Source organism: Phoca vitulina, unplaced genomic scaffold (genome assembly GCF_004348235.1).
Source record: "Phoca vitulina isolate PV1807 unplaced genomic scaffold, GSC_HSeal_1.0 scaffold48, whole genome shotgun sequence".
Classification (NCBI taxonomy): domain Eukaryota; kingdom Metazoa; phylum Chordata; class Mammalia; order Carnivora; family Phocidae; genus Phoca; species Phoca vitulina.
The window spans coordinates 6,626,158-6,645,227 of NW_022589751.1; the positions used below are offsets into that span (position 1 = coordinate 6,626,158).

Genomic DNA, 19,070 nt, shown 5'->3' on the forward strand with positions numbered 1-19,070 from the left:
TCCAATATGGTAACTACTAGTTTAAAAAAAAAATTTTTTTTTAAAGATTTTTTTATTCATTCATGAGAGACAGACAGAGAGAGAGGCAGAGGGAGAAGTAGGCTCTCCACGGAGCAGGGAGCCCAATGCAGGACTCGATCCCAGGACCTTGGGATCATGACCTGAACCAAAGGCAGATGCTTAACCAACTGAGCCACCCAGGCGCCCCCACAACTATTTAAATTTAAATTAATTAAAATTAAAGAAAACTAAAATTCAGGGTGTCAATACTTACTATTAGCCACATTTCAAGTGCTCAGTAGCCACATCCATCTAGTGGCTATCATATAAGACAGTGCGGATATAGAAAATGTTCATCATCACAGAAAGTGCTATTAGACAGTGGTATGATAGACTACTAATTAAGAAGTTACAGCATAGTGTGGTAAGTGCAGTGATACGGATATGCAGGTTACTGTGGGATAACACAGACAATAACAAGCCTCAAGAAGTTGAGGAAGGCTTCTAAAGAAGTGACATCTATAGGGAGTCCTGAAGGGTGAATGAAAGTCATATAGAGAAAGAGAACTGGGAAGCACATTTCAAGAATAATTTGTACAAAAGCCTGGAAATAAAAAGAAAATGGTATATTGAATATACTGAAATGAGGCAGGAGATGAAGGAAGATGCCAGATCATGTAGGGTCTTATATAACATGTTCAGACATTTATGCTTGACAGCTAATTTCTTTATTTAGTTCTCTTACTGACAGCCATATTTTGAGTTGGTCAGTCAGAAATCTGTAAAACCTAGTGATAAGTTGGGCAACTGTAAAATTGCTTGAATTTATAGTTAGTGTTCATAATTGTCATGATAACAAAGTTACTGTTTTTGAACTATAAAGCCAAAAACTTATTTTTGACATTCAGTATGAAATACCATTTCAGTGTTTTTGTTTTATTTGCACATGTTAAATAATTTTTTTATTACTTCCATATGAGAGAACCAAAGAGATATTATAATCAGTTCACAGAAAAGATCAAATAACAGGAAAAATTATATGGAGTAAAGGAATGTGGAGAGGAATTGTAAATGAAGGCAAAACTATTTTTTTTTAGAGAGGGGAGGAAATCAATTAAAATCATTACCAGACAAAATACTTTTACGTATTTATCAGTTACCTAAACAGAAAGAGATCCAAAATAGCTCAGAGACAGTGAACAGAACTAGAATCTGATAACCTGGGAGGATATGATATAAATGATGCAGTTTCCATTGAAATACACAAAGGCCATATCAGTGTTTATATTCCATTTGTTAGAAAACTTAAAATTAAAATGACGCTTAGGGGTAAAGAAGTTATCTGTGTGGGTGCCTGGGTGGCTCAATCGGTTAAGTGTCTGACTCTTAATTTTGGCTCAGGTCATGGTCTCAGGGTTGTGAGATCAAGTCCTGCATCATGCTCCCTGCTCAGTGGGGTGTCTGCTGGAGAGTCTCTCTCTCTCCCACTCCCTCTGCTCCTCCCCCCACTCATGCTCTCTCTATCAAATAAATAAATAAATCTAAAAAAAAAAAAAAGAAGTTATCTGTTCTGCAGTGTGTGTTTCATTACTTTGCTGATTTTACTTTAGGGTGATGAAGAAACATTTGAAAATTATTACCGAAAACAAAGAAAGAAACAAGCAAGACTTGTATTGCAACCCCAGTCAAATATGGTAAATATGTGAAAATTTTGTATTGGTTGTGTTGTCACTTTCTGCCTCTTACCCTGCTTTAATTTCTTCAGAGCATGTATCACTATTCATTCAACAACAAATACTTATTGAACACCTACCATTTCCAGTAATTGGTTTAGGTGCTAAGGGTACAGCAATGAACAAAACAGGTGAGTTCCTTCTCTCATGAGCTTACATTCTATTAGGGAAGATAGATAGTAAACAAATAAAATAGGCAGTGAATAAATAAAGAGATAAACAAGTAGATATATAAAGTATCAGGGAGTGATAATTCATTTCTGACAATATGGTGGACTATGTACTTTGATTAATTGTTCTAGTGAAAACACAAAGATGCTGGATAAAACATTTTTAAAATTTTAAAATTATTTTTAAATGCACTGAGGATTTGATAGAAAAGTATAGTCAGGACAAAAATTAAGTGAATATGGAATTGCTCTATATGTCGGTTATGGTGATAATTATGTGACTAGATGTGTTTGTGAAAACTTGTAGAAACAGTGCATGAAAAAGTGAGTTTTATTGTATGTAACTTATACCTCAGTATATCCAACTATAAAACAAAACATGAAAACTTAAATGAAGGCAGAAATCCAGATAGGTTTGGGGCGTCAGGGTGGCTCAGTCAGTTAAGTGTCTGCCTTTGGCTCAGGTCATGATCCCAGGGTTCTGGGATCGAGCTCTGCATTGGGCTCCCTGCTCTACAGGGAGCCTGCTTCTCCCTCTCCCTCTGCCTGCCACTCACTCTGCTTGTGCTCTCTCTCTCTCTCTCGCTCTCTGTTAAATAAATAAATAAAATCTTTTTTAAAAAAGAAGAAAGAAATCCAGATAAGTTTAATGAAGTACTGGTTGTGGCTTTTATCTTAGGGGCATCTGCTGAACGGGAAAGCATGAATTTTGAGGACATGGGAATACAGAGGCCTAAGCCCAGAGCCACCTGAAGTAGCTGATAAGAGGTTGTCTCCCTTAGAAAGTGGAGACTCCAAAGAATTAGAGCCTCATTATTAGGATTACCTAGAGATCAAAAACATCTCTTGGCACCTGGCTGTCTCAGTCAGGAGAGCATGTAACTCTTGATCTTGGAGTCATGAGTTTGAGCCCCTGGTTGGATATAGAGATCACTTAAAATAAATAAATAAATGGACACAATGTTATAAAAAAAACCTAACAAAACCTCTCTGATCTTTCTGCTAAACACTGTAGGGAAATTGCCTGTCTTAAATGTTGGTGCTGAAGGAACGAGGGGAAAAAGATCTCTGAGAATACGTAACAAGCCGTTTCTCACATATATTTGCAACCCAGATTCATTCTGTTTGGATAGTCAAAAAAAAATCTCAAGTTGAAAATTCAGTTTAAAGTTATTCCATGCTGATATCGCCTAATAGAAGCAAATGCAGATCTCTGAACTTTCATGTCATAGTTTCAAGGAAAATTAGCAAATCACAGTAAAAAATAATTATCAAACAAGTGCAAATCACTAAAAATATTGGCAATAGAAATAAATCCCAAGAGACTTTCAGTATTTGAATTATTAGCCATTTAATATAATAACTCTATTTAATATATTTAAAGAAATAAAGGACAAGCTTGCTGATATAAATAGGGAACAAGAAACTGTAATGACCAAAATGAAGAAAAATCCAGTAGAATACCTAGAAATTAAAGATATATTAATCAAAATTAAAAGTTTTATGAATAGGTTTAGCAATTGGTGAATTCTCCTAGTTGATCTGGAGAAATTATCTAGAAAGCCTCACAGAGAGACAAGAGGATAAAAATACAGAAGAGAGAGGAAGTCTAACATACCTAGCTGGAGTTACAGAAATAGAGGATAGAAAAGTTGAACAGAGGAGTATTTGTAGGCATAATGACTGAGAATTTTCCAGTATGGACAGGAAATAGAAACTTAGAGAGTCAAACCCAAGGAATCCCAAATAGGTTAAATAAAAAGAAATACACTCTGGGAAACCTTACAGTGAAACTGCAGAACACAAAGATAGAAAATAGAAGACCTGAAAAATAGTATCCATTAACTTGAGCTAATTGACATTTATTGAATATTCCACCCCAAACAGCAGAATGCACATGCCTTTCAAATGCATGTAGAAGGTTTATCAAGATAGATCATATTCTGGGCTATAAAATAAATCTCAACAAGTACAAAAGACTTGAAATCACAGAAAGTATGTCTTTTGACCACAAGATAATTAAATTATCTATATGCAAAAAAAAAAATGAGTATTGACTTTTACCTCAGCGATTCAAGAAATGGATCATGGACCTAAATGCAAGAGCTAAAATTTAAAACTTTTAGAAAAAACAAAGGTTTTTGTGACCTTGGGTTGGGCAGTATTTTCTTAGGTGAGATACATAAAGCATGAACCATAAGAGAAAGAAATTGATAAATTGAACATCAAAATGAAAAACTACTCTTCAAAAGGCATTGTCAAGGGCGCCTGGGTGGCTCAGTCAATTGAGCGTCTGCCTTTGGCTCAGGTCATGATCCCAGGGTCCTGGGATCGAGTCCGGCATCAGACTGCCTGCTCAGCTGGGAGTTGTCTTCTCCCTCTGACCCTCCCCACTCTTGTGCTCTCTCTCTGTAATAAATAAACAAAGTCTTTAAAAAAATAAAAACAAAAAAAAACATAAAGGCATTGTCAAGAAAGTGAAAAGACAAGACACAGATGGGGAGAAAATACTTATAAAACTCATATCTAACAAAGGGCTTGTATTCAGAATATATAAAGAATTTGTGTAACTAAATAATTAAAGACAAACTAATGGATAAAAGATCCAGGTAGACATTTTACTAGATACACAGATGAAAAATAAGCACACGAAAAGATGTTCAATATCATTTTTCATCAGAGAAATGCAAGTTAAAGCCACAGTGAGATACCACTACATACCTACAGAATGGCTGAAATTAAAGACTGATAATAGCAAGTGCTGATGAGATGTGGAGCAACTGGAACTCTCATACACTTCTGGTGGTATAAAAATTATGCTGCCACTTTGGAAAGTTGTTTGGCAATTTGTTATAATGTTAAGCATAGTTGGCAATTTGTTATAATGTTAAGCATACACTTATCATACAACCCAGCAGTCTTGCACCTAGGTTTTTACTCACGAGAAATGAAAACAATGGAATATTTTAAATGCTAAAGGAAGATAACTGTTAATCTAGGATTCTATATTCAGAAAAACAAAGGCAAAGATAGACATTTTCAGACAAAGAAGAGGAGAGTTGGCTAGTAAGGCACCCTTACTAAGGAAATTCTAAAGAATCTACTTCAGGCAAAAGGAAAGTGATGCCAAATGGAAGATATGAGATGCTAGAAGGAATGAATAGCAAAGAAAGTATAAATATGTGGGTGAATCTATGTCAACTGTAGAAAATAATGTTAATAAAATATTATGGACTTTAAAACAAGATAGAATTAAAATACACAACAACAAAAGCATAAACATGAGGTGGGAGTTAATGAAATGAATCTATGCTACAATTTTCTGAATTGTCCAGAAGAGTAAAAATACTGATTGATTTTAGAGTTTGATTACTTAAGTATGCATAATGTAATTTCTGGAGTAACCAGTAAAAGAGTAGAAACAGAGTATATACCTTCATATAATATAAAAAGATCTAAATGATAAAAAATAAAATATTCATGTCTTAGAGTTGATAAAAAATGATAATTGAAACCTATAAACACTTGATAACATTGACTCAAAAATGTATAATACCAGATTGCCACAACTAAAAGGATAAGTAGAAAATCCATAGTGGATTTTTAAGCATGTCTCAGTATCTACTAAACCAAATAGATAGAATATCAGTAAGAATACACAACATGCTTAATAGACTTGATCTAATGAACCATGTAGAAGCCTGTTTCATCAACTGTAGAAACATCTTCTTTTCAAGCACACATAGCACATTATAAAATGTGACTATATACATGTTATAAAGCAAGTATCAAGAAATGTCAAACATCTGGTGTCATGTAAACTCCTCTCTCTCTGATCATAGTATTTTAAAGCTAAAAGGTAAAAACATTTGTTTTCCCACAGCCTGAAAAAACCCCAGATGTTTGAAAATTTTGATTGCATTTATGAAATATGCAAAATACAACATTTGAACTTAATTAAAATAATGAAATATTTCATGTAATAAACTTCTAAGAATGAAATTCAAATAATCAGGTATTTTCCTGTATGCCTTTTGTTAAAATTATTAACAGGCAATTATGGATCATTTTTAAGGAGTTTGACTTTTATTATGAATCAGATATAAAGTCATTCGAAGGTTTTTAGTAGAAGATATAATGATCTGATTACTCTTTGAAAAGTATCATTCTGACAGCTATCTGGAGAATAGACTGCAGGGAGCAAGCCTGAAAGCCGGGGAGACTGGGTAGGAGAATGATGTAATAGCACAAATAAGAAATTATGGTGGCTTGAACTAGCTTGCTGAGAAGAGGGTTCTGAAATCATATTTACTTTTAACTTGTTTATTGTCTATCTCCTTTTGAATGTAAGTTCCATGAGGGTAAGGACTTTTTGGTTTTTAGTAGTGTATCTCTGGTGCTTTAAAAATGTGTGCAGCATATAGTAGACTCTATATATATTTGTTAATAAATGTTGTAGTGACTTGGACTTAACTTTTATGTTACCAGTATTTATTGGTTTAAATTGATTTTTATTTTTCATTTGAAGCATGAAACAGGTGATGGCTATAGAAGATATTTCACTCAAATTGTAGGGTATGTATCTAATACAGAAATAACTATTATTTTTACATTATGTTAAATGTCAGAACTGCTTGTTTTCTGTTTGGGTTTTAATTTTTTTTTTAAACACATGTTATGTTGGTAATTACTGTTTTTAGGTTCTTTGTGGTGGAAGATCACATTTTACATGTGACCCAAGGATTAGTAACCAGGGCATACACTGATGAACTTTGGAACATGGCCCTCTCAAAGATAATTGCTGTCCTTAGAGCTCATTCAGTAAGTCAGACAAATTATGTTACTAAATTTTTAATTCAGTTACTTCAAGAACTTCTGAAATGTATAATGTCAGAAGAAAACCACACCTCCAACATTCTGCATTTTTTGGTAACAGCTCAGATTTGGAAGTAGTAATGTTAAGCTTTTGTTTGTAATACTGGGCTGTGATTTTGCAACTGTCTGGGGCTTCCCAAGGCACTTTTAGTCCAGCATTATAGAAAATGAAGAATTAAGCTGGTCTCATTAGTCTCAACTGACCTCTTCATTAGATCACTGAAAAGCACCGTGAAGAAAGGGTTTTTAATTATCATTCCAAATTCTTTGTTTCCAAAATAAACTCCACCATTAAAACTCAATTGAACTTGTTCTTCGATGTTTATAATTTGTTTGCAGTAATACAATTACAAATTTCTTAAAAATATGCAATTGTCAAAATTTGAACTCTTTTGAAATAATGAACCTTTATGTATTGAGAGATTTTTTTATGAATGAAAGTAAAATGTTCAAATATTTTGCATAATACACCTTTTGTGGAAGTAATATGTTAGTGTTATTTATAAAGACTGTTGAAATTAATAATTGCTTATTATAGACTTTTTCTTAAGACAATTTTAGTAGTTTACCTTCAGTAAAATCTCCCCATACTTAAAATTTTGTAATTATTATTTATAATTTTATTATTGAGAATAGAGATTGAAAATATTTTAAAGGCTTATTAGTTTATATAGTATTTAGATTATAAATATACTACATTTTTATTTATAGGATTGTAGATTCTTTATATAGTATTTGTCCAATGAACTATAACTTTTTCTAACATATTAATAAAGAACAATATGTTTTATCATGGTTTACATTCAGACCAGCTCTGAATATGTAAAATTATAGTATGCTTTCTGTTAATTATATGACATCAAATACAGAGTCATAAGGTATTAAATGCAACATATCACACTAAAAATCTTATTAAATGCTGTTAAAGGGACAGAGTGAGTTTCACTACCCCTTTGAAACTAATTAGTTTCTTTTGGTGAATTAATAAGAAAATACTTCAGTTGTCATTCTTATATTGGAAAAAGTAATATGTCTCTTTTATAAGAGAGTAAAAAATAGTAGAAAAGTAAAAATATGTGGTCTATATATAAACCATTTTTCAGTTTAAATATAAGTAGTTCCTTAAAATCTAGGGACTTTTAGAAATATAAGCATCACCGCTTTGACCAAAGGTTAGTGTGTGCAAATTTCAGGGAAATTTCTTTTCATATAATACAGATACTAAAAGTACATTATGTTATGGTCTTTCCCTAAGAATTTTTACTGAATAGAGGAAACCAGCAATGGATCTAACTAATGACCAAGATCTTAAATTTATTGTAAGTCTGGTATACTAAAGGAAACATTTTCAGGTTTTATTTGTTTTTAACCAAATGACTGTGGTTTGTATTTGTTTCTTTGTTTGTATTTCCATCCCTCCACCTCTCTCCCCCAGTCTTATTGTACTGATCCTGATCTTGTTCTGGAGCTGAAGAATCTCATTGTAATATTTGCAGATACTTTGCAGGTGGGTGATAATCTAACATTCATTTAATGGCTATTTTGACCACTTAAAGATATACAAAATATAGAACATGCTCATTTAGTTTATTATGGATTGATGGTAGTAAATTAGTAGTAACCAAATGTTTGCTTATATATTGGTATTCCCTATTACCCAAGACTTGTCATTCTCCCCTGCTTCCTAATTATGAAGCTTGGACAGAGTTCAGGAAATATTACCATCTTTTAAAATACTGGTCATTCAGTTAGAATAAAGTTTTTGTTTGTTTGTCTAGATAAAGTATTTTTGTAGTTAAAAAAAAGTGCATGGTATAGTGGAAAAAACTCTGAACTAGAAATGAGAAGATACAAGTTCTGCCTTAGGGCAAGGAGCATAGGCTCTGGGAGTCACACAAGACCCTGAGTTTGTATTCCACCTCTGCTATTGACTAATTGTATGTTTACAGGTTTTCTAAGTTTTAGATCCTCATTGGTGAAAATGGGTTTATTACTAGTTTTCGGGATTGTTTTGAGTTTTAAGTGTGATAACAAATATGAAAACATACAGTTTGAAAGCTGTATTCACTCATTTCCTCCCTAATTTCGGGTGTACTATGACTGTGAGCAAATCACTTTACTTCTTTGTGTCTTGTTTTTTTTCTTTTTAAAAATAAGATCAGATAAGATTAAAATTGAATTGTCTCAAAACCCAATGCCTTTGTGATTTTCACTATTAAAGTTTTAAGCTTGTCCCTTTTTCTTGATCATGGAATTGATTGCATTTTGTTTTCATGTTTAAACTTTTGGGATTTTTATGGTTGGAAGAACATTTCGTGAAATACAGATTAGCATTTTTCAAAGTGTGATAATAGATGTTACTTTAAAAAGAGTTCTGTGTTCTAAAACATTTGGGAAATAAGTGAAGTAAAACAGATTTCTTCACTAAAAGCCTTTCTCAGAGTAAATTTATACCATATGATTCCAAAAGGAAGGTGCTTATGCAGCATTTTCCCAATAAATTTGACCCTTGAATCTTTTTTTCCTCCATATGACATCTTATAGATCTAGAGCTTCATATAATATGCTTTGGGAAATGCTAATTCAGACTATTTGCTTCATCACAAGAATCTTTTCATCCTAGAATAATAGTTGTCTACTTTATTCTTAAGCCTAAAAAGATTCCACATACTCCTTTAGAAAATTATTTTATTGTCTAGATATATCTTTATTAATTTCTCTGCCTTATACTGTAACACGGGGATAATGTGGATTTTTTTTTGTTGTTTTCATAAATTTTGTAACAAATGTATCTGTAATACTGATTTCTCTGCAAAAAAACTTTTGGTAAGTTTTATCAGAGACTATCTTAATTTTTTTAGGCCTATCTCTAAGTAACTTGAGGGAATTTTGCTATCCTTAATGACTAAAATCATTACTACTCAAAGCATGGTGGGGATACCACTCACTGGTCTGGAAATGGTTACAGTCCACAAACTGTTATGGATCCATAGCAAAAAGGAGCTTCTGTCAGAATGTAAATTAACTACATCACTAAGTACAAATTTTAGCTCAGTTGGCATTTATTTTGAAGCAAGATTTTCTCCATGTAGGTTAACCGCATTGATTTATATTCTGGTACAAGCTCCTTACCTCTTTGTAAACCATAATGAACTGTTCTGAACTGGCACTTTGAGTACAACTGAGTGTAGAATATGTGCTGTGGTTCCAAGGATCTCTAGAGAATCGGAGAAGAGTAATAGACAATATTCAGGTAATGGAGGCTTTAGAAAGTCACACTAATGGATGTATAAACCCTTGTAAATATACCTTTCTAATCTTACTGCTGAAATATGATTGAGGAAGACAAACCAGTCCTTATTACTTATTCAGCAATCCTGCAGTATTTTCATTCCACTGAAAATTGACAGGCTGAGTATTAGGTGAGTCTTATACATAATTAGTAAATGCTGACTTTTTAAGTTATACTCTTTTTTTTTTTTTTTTTTTTTTTTTTTAGACAGAAGTGGGGAGGGGCAGAGGGAGAGAGAATCTCCAGCAGGCTCCATGCCCAGCATGGAGCCCAACAACCCTGAGATCATGACCTGAGCCAAAATTAAGAGTTGGGATGCTTAACTGACTGAGCCACCCAGGCGCCCCTTAAGTTATACCTTTTCATTGAAGAATTGGGGAGGGTCTTTTAATAAAAATTAAAGAATATTGAATGATACTTAGTTTTTAAAGTTGGCACTTTGCCACCCTAAGGAAAAATTTCTTTTCATATTTCATTTTATTACTTAAAGCTGACTAAACAATAACATTAACAAGTAACTCCAGCATATTATAGTTCTGTTTATTGCTTATTAAGTAAATCAGAAGTAAACATTTATGATTCATTCACTGACATTTTTTGAGCACCCACCATGTACTTACACCGTAACACTGTGTGTATATATATATATATATATATATATATATATACACACACGTAAGCTAGATGATGTGTAAAACGATAGAGACAAAAATCAGTAAGACAGTGGGATATAAAAACCCTTCAAGAAATTTACGGTTTAGTTGTAAACAAATAAGATGTATAAGACATATTAATATAGCAGTATATTAACAAGCTTTGAGCTCGCAGAAGATAGAATGTCTATCTTTGATTCCGGGAGTTGGGAAAGTCTGTATAGAAAGTTGAAATGTGAGTTGGAAATTAAAAGATGAGTTCAGCAGGTACATATCAATAAAGGGGCATGAATGGCAGAGAAAATAAAATAGCATGTGTAAACTATAGATGGAGGGATAGTATGGTGAGCATGAGATTGGTCAAGCAGCTTGATTATGATAGAAACTTTAGTAGATGGGTGTGAGCAAAGAAGGGCAAAGAGTGGTAATGAAACTGACAAGGTAGTTTGACCCAAATTATGGCAAGACTTGTGGGACTTTAATAAGTCTTTGGTAGTTTTTAACCAGTGGAATGGCATGATCATATTTGTACTTTAAATGATAATTTGGAGAGTCTTGGCAATAGATTGAGTTGAAAGAGACAGATGGTTGGAACTTCAGTCTAGGCAAGAGTTGTGAAGGACCGAAATAAAGCAGTGGCACTGGGAATACTTCTGGAAAAAAGTAAGTGATGGAGAAGAATGATAGATTTGAGATTTGTGAAGGAGGTAAAATCAAAAGAATTTGGTGAATGATTAGATATGTTTGTGTGTGGGGTCATTTAGATGTTTTTCAAGTTTCTTTCCTGATAAATTGAATTGATGGTTGAACTATTAGCACAGATAGGAAATAGGAAAAGCACTTTGTCTAGTTGAAAAGGGAAGAGATAAGTTAACTTTAGCATGCTTGTTGGCAGACTGACTTGGAGATGTCTAACAGGTGTTGGAATTAAATATTTGGAACTTCCAGAGGTATAACTAGAGATGTAGATTCAGGATAATCAGAGAAAATAGTGTTTGAAGTCAGTAGACTTCAGATTATGCTAGAGACCTAGAAGAAAAATCTAAGGATGGAGATAGAAGAAAAAGGGAAACTGGAAGGACGACTGTTTATAGATAAGAGAACAAAGAGAGAGAGTGGTGTTACAGAATTCAAAGCAGACTAGTTTCAAAAGAGTGAGAGATCATTGACTTTTATATTTAGGAGATAATCTGTGACATTGTTGAGAGCAGTTTTAAAGGAATAGGAGTGGCAGATTGTAGTAGGTTTGGCTGTGAAGAGAGTAACAAAAGGAAGCATCTGGCAGAGCACAGCAAATCGAGGAAGGGCTTTTTTATTTTTTCTTACTTTTCTTGGTTTAAGGTTGGGAGGTAATTAGCATATTTATTTAGCCAAAAGAAAGGAACTAGTGGAAGTTAAAGACAATAGTGAATAGATAGTCCATGGAGCAGTTCCTGCAGGAGTAGGATAAAAAATAAAGAAGAGGGAAACCCTGAAGGGAAAAGGGACAACTCTGTGATGCCGCAGAAATCTTTGTTCCTGAAATGGGTAAAATTTCAATGACTTTGGAGTTGGAAAGGAATAAAGTTTTGGGGAGTGTATGTTTGATGAGAAGGTGTATATTTTCCCTAAATAGTGAAGTCGATCTTAAATTGAAGGTGCAAAAGGAAGCCAGCGTGTTTCAGACAAAATATATTCCCTTTTCTTCTTTTATCCTTTTTAGGGATCACTTTCCAAGACACCATTATGTAGATCACTAATCCTTTACTTTTTCTTCAGTTTTGACTTCTAATACTTTTTAAGGTTAACAATGTAATCCAGACTGAAAAGAGAGAGAAGAAATGGAAAAATTATTCCAGTTCCATAAAACTCTTTCTAGACTCTTTCTTAACTTAATGCAACCTAGTAGAAAGTCAAAAGGATATCTTCTTTTCATGCTGTTGGAATGACATACAATATGATATAGTAATCACTTTCAAACAATTCTTCAGTATTCCCAACATTTCTATAATGAATATATTTACTTATTTGACTTGTTTATCTGCTTTTGTTGTGTTTGTTTTAGGGTTATGGTTTTCCAGTGAACCGACTTTTTGACCTTTTGTTTGAAATAAGAGATCAATACAATGAAACACTTCTTAAGAAATGGGCTGGAGTTTTCAGGTTAGTCAAAAGCCATGGAACCTTAATGTAGTAGTGAAAAGCTTGTCAAATGCTAAAGTGATTGATTTTACATTTAGCAATAAAAAATGCTTATGATAATTTTTTTACTGTGGTAAAATATACATAACAAATTTTGCCATTTTAACCTTTTTAAAATGTACAGTTCAGTCACATTAAGTACATTTATATTGTTGCAGCCATCCCCACTATCCTTCAGAACTTTTTCATCTTCCCAAACTGAAACTGTACCAATCAAACATTAACTCCCTAGTCCCTTCTTCTAGCCCCTGGCAATCACCATTCTACTTTGTCTCTATGAATTTGGCTACTCTAGGTACTTAATATAAGTGGACTCCTACAGTGTTTGTTTGTTTTTCTATGTCTGGATTATTTCATTTAGCATAATGTTTCCAAGGTCCATCCATGTTGTAGCCTGTATCAGTAGCTCATTCTTTTTAGAGGCTGAATAATATTCCATTGTATGGATATGACCACATTTTATTTATCTGTTTATCCACCTATGGATATTTGGGTCATTTGTACCTTTTTGCTGTTGTGAGTAATGCTCCTGGGAACACTGATGTACAAATATATGTTTGAGTTCCTGTTTTCAATTCTTTAGGATATATATCCAGAAGTGGAATTGCTGGGATTATATGGCACATATGTTTAATAAATTGAGGAAGAAGAACCAGCATACTGTTTTTTCCAGAGTGGCTGAACCATTTATAATAAATTTTTAATTATACTACTTTTGGTTCTAATCTCTGTAGTTCCCCCCCCCAACCAGTAAATGATTAGATATAAGGCTGTAAGTATTCCAAGGTATTTAGTATTAGAAACAGAGATTTATAGCTTTTAAATTTTGTTTGGAGAAAGTGTTATTTTTATAAACAACATAACTAGATTAAAAATCTTTAAAGCATCTAATTAGGAAAATTACTTTTGCTTTAATCACTTGCCTGCAGGGAATAATGGACAAAGTATTTTAAGATCTGTATAATTTTGTATTGTCATGAAAAGAGAAACTTGTTCCCTAATTCTGAAACCTTTTTTCCCCTCCCTCCTCCTTCCCTTCCCCCTCCTTCCCTTTCTTCCTTTCTTTTTTCTTTCTTTCAAGAAAACATGTAAATCTTGAGATCTTACATCGGGTCACCCAAATATGATAGAAGTGATGTGGCACTAATACTTGATGAGATTAAAACAGAAAATATGTGAAAAAATTTAATATCAGCTTGGCATTTGCCTCATCAGTTTTCAAAACTATGGAGGGTTGACTTTCTGAATACTGTAATAGAAATCTTTTTGAAATACCTAAGTGGTTTACAAGGTGATACACTTTTGTTAAAATCAACCAAATAAATTCTGATTTACACTTTTGTATTAACATTCCTTAGGGATTATATTGTCAGGATGTTGTCTCAAGTGGACAGTTGACAGTCTTGATGAAACATGTATTAAGTGTTAGCAATTTTTGATCTTTACTATTTTAGAAATACAGGTAGTGCTTATTGATAGGAGTGATAATCTGTAATGTATATGCTATGATATAATGTGATATAATATGACATCTTTATATATAAAATCTTTCTATATATTTATATATATAAAATCTTTACTTATAGGGTTGATGTTATTAACTTGCCCTCTTCAGAAGAGTGTTTAAGTTTTTACAATTGTTGATAGATGTTCATTGAGCCAGCTGTTTTCTCTTATTTATCATAAGACTTCTAGTATGAGGGGGCAGCTGGGTGGCGCAGTCGGTTAAACGTCTGATTCTAGATTTCAGCTCAGGTCATGATCTCAGGGTCATGAGATCCAGCCCCGCACTGGGCTGCACGCTCAGTGCAGAGTCAGCCTGAGATCCTCTCCCTCTGCCTCCCTCCCCCACCCCACTAATAGAGCTTGTGTGCTTTCTTCCTCTCTCTCTTTCCTTCAAATAAATAAAATAAATCTTAAAAAAAAAAAAAGACTTCTAGTAATGAGATTGTTCCCCAAGATTGGGGAAACCATGAGGTATTGTTTTCTCTCTGAGAAGCTAATGGGTTCATTCAGATGGAGATAGGATTAATGCTATCCTCCTTTGTAGTTGGGGAGGAGAATGAGTGATAGCATGTCACTTGTAATGCATAATTCCCAAATGTATTTTGACTTCTACTTTCAGTACCCTTCTTGATCACGCTTTTTGCTTAGGTTTTTGAGAAGTAGCAGAGGGGCACTTGGCTGGCTTAGTCAGTAGAGCATGTGACTCTTGATCTCGGGGTTGTAAGTTTGAGCCTCATGTTGGGTGGTGTAGAGATTACTTAAAAATAAAATCTTGAAACAAATAAGAGAAGTAGCAGAATTTAAGCTTTTCTTATTCCTGACCTAAATCTTCAAATATTTTACAAGTAGTGAAGTGACAGCCTAACAATGGCAAAAAAGTAAAAGTTACCATTAGTACTAGATAATTAAAACTTGGCTATTTCCATGATAGAATTTATAGTCTGACTGTTGTTATAGTTTATTTATCTGTGTGTGGTTCTCTCCAACTATATTGTCAACACCAGTGTTGTTTATATTTATAGTCTTAATTGCCTAGCTCCAATTATAGTGCTAGAGTAGGAACTCAGTAAATGTTTATAGAATTCAGTTCAGTAAACAGTCCCTTTTAAGACTACATTAACATTTTCAGAATATGAATGTACCATTCAATAAATTATCTGTCCTTGCATATTAACTGATTCCTTGGCATTTGTGTAAAGTAAGTAGTTTATGGTTTTCTAGTAGTCTTGTAACCTGTAACTCGCCTTTTTAAAAAATTTTAATTCCAATATAGTTAACATACAGTGTTATATTAGTTTCAGGTTTACAGTATAGTGTTCAACAATTCTGTTACTCAGTGTTCATCAAGATAAGTGTACTCTTAATTCCCTTTACCTATTTTACCCATCCCTCCACTCACCTCCCCTCTGGTAACCATCTGTTTGTTCTGTATAGTACAATTTTCCTTTTAACCCCTTATTTTAAAATACTATTTAGAAGGAAATAGAATTAGTTGAAGCCTTTCACGATATTTTAGGTGAATAGTCTTATTCCTCCCCATCCCCAGACGGTCTTATTGCAACTACCTTGTGCACCATCATGATTTACAAACCTGTGCCTTTATTTCCAGCCTCTCATCAAGACCCCAGACCCATTTATCAGTGAGATATCAATCATCCACTGCTGAAACTGTATCCTCTTGAGATCTTCCTTACCTCAGCAAATTTCTCTAATGAGGAACACTTAACATTATTTGTCCCTTTGCCCTGTTTAGAAACCACAGATACGTCCAGATTACACCTTCCTTCATAATCCTCATTTAGTTTTTAAATCCTATCTCTATATTCTACTTCTTAAAGCTCTTGTTTTTGCCACCTTCCTTTCTGCCCCCACCAGGACAGCTTTAATTCAGATCCTTACCACCTTTTATCTAGATTATTCTTCATCTCTTTTGCACTGGCCTCTGTGTTCATTATTGCTCTTTTTCCAGTTTACCTCCATGTAGTGGACCTATGACATTTCTCTCCCTAAAACCTATTAATGGTACTCCAGGCTAAAATCTGGGTGCCTCAGTTTGTCCACCTGCCCGGCCTCATTTACACCATGTCTTTTGTGTACTTGACACTCCAGTAGTATTGCACTACCTGTGGTTGACTCCCTCCCACACTCAGACTTTTTTTACCCCTTATGCTTTTGCTTGTTATGTTCCATCTTTTTGAAATGATGTTCTTCCATAATCTCATTGGAAGTATTTCTTTTTCATCTTGAAAGACCCTACAGAGCTCATGGCTTCTCTATAAAACTTTCCATGAGATACCGCCCACCTAACTCTGATAAACTTAATCATTTCTTCCTTTGGGCTATTTCTGAACCTTGCACCTCTTTTATTGTATGTATAATGCATTATTATAAACATTATTATTTGTTTTCATATGTCCTTTTAGGTTGAGAATGAAGATTTTGCTTTTATCTTCATGAAGTAGGGAATTTTCATCACAATTACCCCAGTGCCTGGCACACAATAGGAGCTCAATAAATATTAGTCAAGTGAATTATTGAGTAAAAGAAAGTAGGGGTGCCTGGGTGGCTCAGTCGGTTAAGCGGCTGCCTTCGGCTCAGGTCATAATCCCGGGGTCCTGGGATCAAGCCCTGCATCGGGCTCCCTGCTCAGCGGGCAGCCTGCTTCTCCCTCTCCCACTCCCTCTACTTCTCCCTCTCCCACTCCTCATGCTTGTGTTCCTGCTCTCGCTGTCTCTCTCTCTGTCAAATAAATAAATAAAATCTTAAAAAAAAAAAAGTTGACGATTAGATAGCAAGTATATCTGGACAGTCTGGGTTATGCTACAGTAACAAAAATACCCCGTATCTCTGAGGATGAAAATAGACATTTTATTTCTCACACAGAAGTCCCTAGTGGGTCTAGTAGTCCAAGATCCAGGCTGTTTACATTTGTGTTACTACATTCTCTACATTCTCAACATTTCTATTACCATGGGAAAGAGAGTCACACAGTTCATAAGTTAGACTTGAAGCAACACCTGTCACTTCCATTCACAACCCAGTGGCCAACACTGGTGATATAGCTCTCTGTGCCTTTGCAAGGGGGCTGTGTAGTAGAGCACAAGGTTACTGGGTGAGTAGTAACTGTCTCTGCCTTACTAAATATAAAAGGTCCTTTTGTAAATACAACATTTTGAAAAGACTAAATAAATAGAAGGCACTGTTTTCATCTTCAGGGAAGTTATGATCTAGTTGGGAGGAGAGAAAAGGCTTATAATTTGAGAATTGTCCCTATCAAGAAATACAACTGGAATACTCTTCACCTCATGGCTTTGTTTTTAGAAATAGATAATGAGTTTGTTCAGACTGCACATCTTAAGAATTGTTTTAGGGGGTAGGCACTGCTGGTGCAGTTGGTGAAGCATGTGACTCTTGATCTTGGGGTCGTGAGTTCAATCCCTGTGGTTGAGTGTGATTACCTAAATAAATAAATAAATAAATCTTTTTTAAAAAAGAATTGTCCTAGAGTAAAAAACTAAAAGTGCTGAGAGAGGATGTAAAACAAGTGGGAAGAAGAGATTGCATATGAATTTTGAGGGACAATAGCTTCTTGGCCTTTTGACTAAGATCGAGTGACTTTTGAGGGACAAGGTTTATTTGGTATTGAATTTTAGAATTGTCTAATAAAAATGCTTTTGTAGTAATTGTCTTTTTTTTAAAGTATTGTCTGATATCACTCTAATGATACTTTTTTTAATGTTAAGTTTTCAATTCTTTCTTCTTTCTTAACAGGGACATTTTTGAAGAAGATAATTATAGCCCCATCCCTATTGTTAATGAGGAAGAATATAAAGTAGTCATCAGTAAATTTCCCTTTCAAGATCCAGACCTTGAAAAGGTACAAGCTAGTTTTTAATTCAAGAATTTTCTTAAACATAAATTCATAATAGTTATTGCTACATAATATTGACCTGACATTGTAAGTGAGAGTGGCTTCTTTTGAGGCTTTTGTTGTTGTTGTTGTGTTATTTGAGAAAATCAATTATGTTTTGTTAACTTTTAAAGATTATGTTACTACTACTACTACAACTACTGCTGTTTTTGTGAAGTTAAGAAGGGACTTTCCTGGGGATACTATGAGCAGTTGTCCCAAATGTTAGGTGAATTCCCAGGACAGGTATTAGTAACATTATGTGGATTCCAAATTAGTTAAAGTAACTGTTGAGTAGATTATAGGAATAAGAGTATATTCTCGGGAAAGAGAGGAGAATTTATTTGAAATTTTCATCTTGTAGAAGATCTTATTTTGTGTTTTCTTTTCTAGAAATATACTTCTGCAAAAAGTTTATCTTGGTTAAATAAGAGGTGTATGAAGGCAATTGCCACTGTAGATTTTTTCTTTAAGTAGGAATGTGTATTTTTGTAGGCAAGATGTCTGAACAAAAGACATGATAGAGAAAGAAAATAGGCCAGCATGTAGAGTATTGTGGGAATACACATGATTGCACATGTGTGGTCATACCTGCACACAAGTACACAATTGTACCTATCCAGTATCTCTGGGTAGAATCAGATCTCCTGGGAAAAGGTTATCATATTTTCTGTTATTGTCACTTTTTTATTCTTTTTTTTCTCTTTACTTTTCTTAATTATTTTCCAACTCTTTATAATTTAGTTCTTC

The 19,070-nt window shown here is 33.9% G+C and overlaps 1 protein-coding gene across 11 annotated transcripts in view; it reads left to right on the forward strand.

Annotated features, from left to right (window-relative positions):
* EXOC6 (exocyst complex component 6) overlaps positions 1-19,070 on the forward strand; it is a 206,852-nt gene that overhangs the window by 74,115 nt on the left and 113,667 nt on the right. For 9 of the 11 annotated variants that reach the window (XM_032432559.1, XM_032432560.1, XM_032432561.1 and 6 more), the window contains exons 9-14: positions 1,611-1,694; positions 6,432-6,478; positions 6,604-6,724; positions 8,214-8,285; positions 12,768-12,865; positions 18,182-18,287. In XM_032432559.1, coding sequence (XP_032288450.1) covers positions 1,611-1,694; positions 6,432-6,478; positions 6,604-6,724; positions 8,214-8,285; positions 12,768-12,865; positions 18,182-18,287 — 528 coding nt within the window. The remainder of the gene's footprint in view (positions 1-1,610; positions 1,695-6,431; positions 6,479-6,603; positions 6,725-8,213; positions 8,286-12,767; positions 12,866-18,181; positions 18,288-19,070) is intronic. The other 2 variants (XM_032432568.1, XM_032432569.1) reach the window with 2 other exon arrangements.